Source organism: Echinops telfairi, unplaced genomic scaffold, assembly GCF_000313985.2.
Source record: "Echinops telfairi isolate 266 unplaced genomic scaffold, ASM31398v2 ScPeMD7_7467;HRSCAF=8505_1, whole genome shotgun sequence".
Lineage (NCBI taxonomy): Eukaryota > Metazoa > Chordata > Mammalia > Afrosoricida > Tenrecidae > Echinops > Echinops telfairi.
This window is the reverse complement of record NW_022111368.1, coordinates 28,425,599-28,431,444: the sequence shown is the minus strand read 5'-3', so window position 1 is coordinate 28,431,444 and position 5,846 is coordinate 28,425,599. Positions and strand designations below refer to the sequence as shown.

The 5,846-nt window shown below is 59.5% G+C and overlaps 1 protein-coding gene across 1 annotated transcript in view; it reads right to left on the bottom strand.

Moving 5' to 3' along the window:
- Positions 1–3,719, bottom strand: part of DUSP2 (dual specificity phosphatase 2) — a 6,300-nt gene extending 2,581 nt beyond the window's left edge. The window contains exon 1 of the mRNA XM_004704470.2: positions 3,644–3,719. Coding sequence (XP_004704527.1) covers positions 3,644–3,719 — 76 coding nt within the window. The remainder of the gene's footprint in view (positions 1–3,643) is intronic.
- Between the last annotated feature and the right edge of the window lie 2,127 nt (positions 3,720–5,846).

Sequence of the window (5,846 nt, the reverse complement as noted above, 5' to 3'; positions counted from 1 at the left end):
GTGTGTGTGTGTGTGTGTGTGTGTGTGTGTGTGTGTGTGTGTTCATTTGGGGACATGAGGGGGCTGTGTGCACACCTGTATGTGTGTCCCCTTGGGTTCAGTGTCATATTCTGTACTTAGATTCCCCGGTTGGGATGATGCCTCATTTCCGGGACAGCTGGGGATGGCTTCTACACCAGAGGAGGACCCAGCCCTAGGTAGGATGCAGCTTCCTGCCATCTACCTAGAAACCTTTATCTTCCCTGCCTGCCCCCTCCTCTCTGCCTCCTATGGGTCAGCTCCCAGGGCCATGATGCAGCTACGTGGCCAAACTAGGCCAGAACATGGTCCCCGAGCCCCACCCCCTGTGGTACTGGGATGACTGGGATCTGGAGGCCTGTGACCAGTTTCCAGTTAAGAAGCAGTCAAGGCTTCTTCCCCCAGAGTGCAGGGAAATCCCAGGGCCCAGGGCGACGCACTTCCCCCTATACGGGACTGCTCTGGAGGGGAATTCTGCCGAGGCCGTGGACTCTCCCCGCTGGGCCTCCTGGGAATTTCAGGTCCCTCCGGTAGGGGAAGAGGGATATGAACTAACAGAACCTCCCTCCACTACCCCCTCACTTCCCTACATCACCTCAGCCAGCCACCAGCAGAGCTCAGAGCCGCCCAGGTCGCCACTGGCAGCACAGGCATTTGAGCAAGGTGACACGGAGCAGTGAGACCCAGAGGGAGGGAATCTACATACCTCCTGCCACCCGCGCCCCTGCTGCCAGCCCGGGTGCGGATGTGGCGAGCCCCAGGTGTGTGTGGGATGCCTGGCGCCCTGGGAAGGGGCAAGACCTAGCTGAAGCAGAGAGGCTTAGGTGGGTGGGCGCCTAAGGTGTTGTTTGAGGTGGTGTTGCCCCAGTGCTCACTCCTCCACCCCCAGCTTCCTCAGCAGCAGTGTGGGATTTCAAAACCCAGCCCCTCAGACCTGATCCCCGGTCCCTGTCCCTTCCCTAGACCCTCCCGGCTCCCCCTGGAAGACCCCAATGCCCAGACAATCCTGTGGACTCCCATGTCCTCGCTTGACTTAGGAACTGCTCATGATCGTGTTGAGGCGTCTGTGTGTTGTTATATGATAGGTAGGCGGTCCGGCTCGGTCTGACTGCTTGAGGGTCTATGTCTACATGTATGTGTGCTGGGGGTTGGGAGAGTATGGTCTGAGGGGCATGCAGAGGCTGGCCTACAAGAGAGAAGCTCCTGGGGTCCTTTCTGGTTCCCGGGGGACCAAGGCTACCTCTCACGCCTCAGTATCCCCATCTGTATAATGGGAGCACATGTTCGACCAGCTGCTCACCCACACTGGGTCCAAGGCTAAGCCCCGGGGGCCTAGGCACCTGCATCGGAGGCTCCATCTCTCCCTACCGGGTCAGTCTGGAGGCTGAGGTGGCAAAGCCCACAACAGAGCCAGGGAGTCTGGCCCGCAGATCCCAGAGGCTGATACGGGGCCCTTATCCTTGGCATCAGCTGCACAAATGACTTAATGGCTGATCTCAGGGGCAAATTACAGAGCATGCAAAGGACAGTCAGGTCCTGTTTTGCTGACTGGTGGGGCTGGTGTCACCTGCCACACTGGCAGCCACAGCCATTCAGCTCCACGGGGAGGGCGGGAGGGGAGGAGAGAAGAGATAGGGCCCAGCCAGCCAGGAGCCTCGACCCAGGAGTTACAACCAGCTTCACCACCGCTGCCATGCAGGGGCTACAGACCCGAGGACGCCCACACTGGGCTGTGTCTGAGAGAATGGTGTGACCCTTGCTAGGGAGTTCTGTGGGGGTGGTTACAAGTGAAGGTTGGCTCTAACGTCACAGGCCCCCGGGGGCCTTGCCAGACACTCAGGCCAGGACCAGTGAGTGACCTCTGCCCACAGGGGATGCACATGTGTCACTGCCATTTGGGGGCTGTCCCCTCTCCAGCTCTGGAACACAGGCCCAAGGAGACGTGACGGAGTCACAGAGAAGCACCCCCCCGCCCCAACCTGGCTCCCTTACCCTATTCCCATACTGGGGAAGCCCCCACCCCCTGTGTGACTGAATGAGAGCCCCTGGTGGGGGTGAGTGGAAGGGGGAAAAGCCACATCAAACAGCCATGCCACCTCCACTCTGTTCTGCCTGCACACACACACAAACACACACACACACATACACACATACACACACACCCGGCCCCTAGAGATCGAGTCATAGTACATAGGCCAGCCCCTCTGTCTCCTCAAGGACCCGTGTGGCTTCCCTGCCCCGTGGTGTGGCACAGACGTGAGCAGAGGGAGCAGTGGGCAGGTAGGGATCTTGGCAGTGGGCAGGTAGGCAGATGCCCCATTGGCTGCACACTCAAATGACTCCACCCCTCAGAGCTGGGGGTGGGGGCTGCCATGCTTGAAGGCTTGTCTGGGACAGCTGTGACTTGGCTTCCCGCCCCCACCCCCCAGCCTTATTATAGGGCAGAAGCTACCAAGCTAGTTGGAGGCTCGGCGCCCATTGGCTTATTTTTTAATTAAAAGCCTTCGATGCTCAAGTGGAACAAATGATCCCGTGCATTATTCTGGGGGCAACCATCCACTATGACTGTTCTTTGAGCGTCATCTGTCTGCTGCCTTCAGGAACCCCAGCCTCCCCCACCCAGCACCAGGGCAGCACAGCCTGCCAGCCCCCTGCTGAGGGGTTCCGCTTCCACGGTCAGGAAACTCAGGGCCACAGTTGCTGGCCCCATCTTCCTTCCTCCTCCTGACCCCACCACCCCTCCCACCCGAGAAAATGTTTGCCCCGGGGAGGGAGGGGGAACCTCAAGCTGCTTGGCTGATCTGAGAGCCAGAGTGGGCACAAAGGTGAGAGGGACAGCCCACGCCCAGCCCTCCCCCCACCCCATCCCCAAGGGGTGAGTCAGAGGCGACGTGAGATTCCTGTGCCAGGCCTCTGTGACGGGCGACGTGAGGTTCCTGTGACGGGGCCCTGTGGGCATCCCCGCAGGCTCTGGCCAGGCGGTGGCACGGACTTCGTGTGCCTGGCCCTTGGCTTTCTCCAGCCCGAGGCAGAGCCTGTGCCAGCCTGCCCGTCCCAGAATCCTCAGGGGCAGAGGGCTTCGTGTGGGGCTCCCAGCCCTCAGCCCCTGGTGGGAGCAGGAGCCCAGGCCTGGTTCTGGGGAAAGCCAAGCAGAGGGCAGTGATGGCTGCCACCACCTGTGGGCTTTCTATTCCATGGATCCACAAGAACTTGGGCAGGGGCACACAGGTGCGACCCTGATGGGGAAGCTTGTGTGGGCACCGGGCCCTCCTCTGGGGACCCTGTCCCTCCTGATGAATGTGCAGGGGCGGGGCAGGGGCCGGCCGAGATCCGACCTCACTCCGTGCCCCCACTCCTCCTGGGTGTATCGCCCACCCCTCACCCCTCACACGTAGGCTGTGTGAGGAGGCATGAAGTCCATCGATGGCTGCCAGACGTGGCCCTAAAGAACTCTCAGTCGTGTCCCTTTCAGGACTCTCTGAGCGTGGCAAGAAGAAGGTCTCCACGTGGGCCTGGGGGGCCACTCGGAAGAAAGGCCTGGAGAGCCCCTTCTGAAGAATGGGTCCTTGAAGACCCCAGTGGAGCCCAGTTCTCTTAACTCTGACACACACACACACAGAGGCACCGCCACGGGTCAGCATCCACTCAATGGCCACGGGTGGCTGTCGAAGCCGCTTCGAGCCGTCCTCGGGCCTCCACATCCTTTCAGACTTTGGGGACATTCTGATATGTGGCCAAGAGGCTGGTGGCTCAGAGGATGACGCCTCGGACTGCTCACAACCACAAAGTTGGTAGCGCTAGACACAACCCCCAGCCTGCACCCCAGCCTCTGTGGGAGAGAGACGAGGTTCTTTACGCCCTGGAAGACTTGCAACCACAGGGGCAGGCCCACCCGGTCCTGCAGGGCTGCGGAGTCAGACTGGCCTCGAGGGCAGGAGGTTGGGGTTGGGGTATCTTGTGCCAGGTGCAGGCCTGGGTGATGCGGACGCATCCCTAGGGCGCTGATCTTGTTTGGGGACCATGTTCACAGTGCGGTCTCCTTCGTTCACGGTTGTACTCACACCCACTGACACGGAGGTGATTCTGACTCAACCCGTTTACGCTTTCTACCGGAACGGCAGCCGCATCCTGGTGGGTTTGAACTGCTGACCTTGCAGTTGGCAGCCCAATGCTCACGTATCTGTGGTTCCAACCAAACCAGACTCTCCGCCATCTAAAAGACTCCTCTTTTTCCCTCAGGGCTGTTGGTGGTTTCAAACTGCTGACCTCGTCGTTAGCAGCCTAACACATAACCCACTATGCCACAAGGGCTTCTTGATCCGTGGTTAGCCATACGAATGATCCACTTGAAACATAAGTTCCCAAACTGATTTGGCCTACCACCCACTTTTCAGGCCGGGGGGTGGGGTGGAATTACTCCGCATTCTCCAGGCAGTTAGCAACTTTTAGACCAGAAGCTAGAATCAGGAGAAAGTATACCTATCTACTTTGCCTCTGCCCCCACCCCACACTGGACCATTCGAGTGCCTCCCCCTGGGCAGGTAGGGGCTTGGGGGGTCCAGTATCAGCCACTGGGAAATGCTGATTTAGAAGATGACATTGTTCCCTTTAAAATAAATGTGAGCTTTGTGAAAATCGAGGGCGTTGCCAGTGGAATGTTAGGTTCATCGCAACACAGCTGTCTCCCAGAGGTGTTCATGACTGCGATGCAGGTTGGGGGACCCATTACCCAGGAGAGGGTCCCCGCGGCCCCTTCCATCTTTGGCGCAGGGCGGCTCCTGTCATGGCTTCCCCACACGGCACAAAGGAGACGGGCGGCCTCAGCCCGAGGAAGGAACGTGGGGGAGGACGTTCTCTGGCCTCGCCAGGTGCATCGGAGCACGGGGGCTTGGCTGGGACCCCTGTATGCCTGGAGATGGGGCCTGGCAGGGAAAGGCATCCAACCCTTGGCACATCCATGGCCCTCAACCCATGCCTCCCAGCGCGGTGCAAGGAGCTCTGCTTCCTCCCTGTTGGCCAAAAGGTCCCAGTGACTAAGGCTCGGGTAGCCAAGGAGGGAAGAGGAGGTTGCTAAGGAAGAGCCCTGTCGCCAGTGGTCACGGTTGGGTAAGAGATGACGGATTCTCAGAAATGTGACCGCATTGCGGTCACTCAGTGTCTGCTCCCAAGGGCCTCTGGGAAGCAGTGACTGCTCCCTCCCTCCTCATCCCTGCAAACTCCTTCACCGCCATCGAAGACCAAGCCAGCCCCTCTGCCAAGACCACGAACACCAGGCACAAGCACAGCTCGCTGGGTTACTTCCTCCCCGTGGTGACTGTGGGCGATCACGTTAACTTCTCTGTGCCCCCATGAAACCGGAGTCCCCACTGCATGCTGCGCAGTGCGCTGGGAACATCACTGCGCTCTGGTCTCGTATCCTCTTTCTGCAGCTACGAAACGAGGCCCAAAGGTGTTCACGATCTGGACCAAGGCCACACAGGCCATTCATGAGAGAACGGGACTTGAACCTGGGATTCCACCACTCTGAGCAGGGCCTGGAAGGGCCCACGGTGCCCTGCCTCCCCTGCACTTGCCAACCCACACCCTCCCTGCCAGGCCTCCTCTTCCTTAATGACAAGGACAGCCAACACTGGGGGAGCACTCGTCACACGCCCAGCCCTGTTCTGAGACCTGTAGAGGAATCCTTGTATTTAAGCCTCAAATCACCCTGAGGCCTGGCAAGGGTGGGCACCGCAACTTTAAAAATGGGGAACCGAGGTACAAGCTGAGTCACGTGCTAAGGGTCTCACAGCTGGTAGGTGGCTGAGGTAGAGTTTGAACTCAGGCTT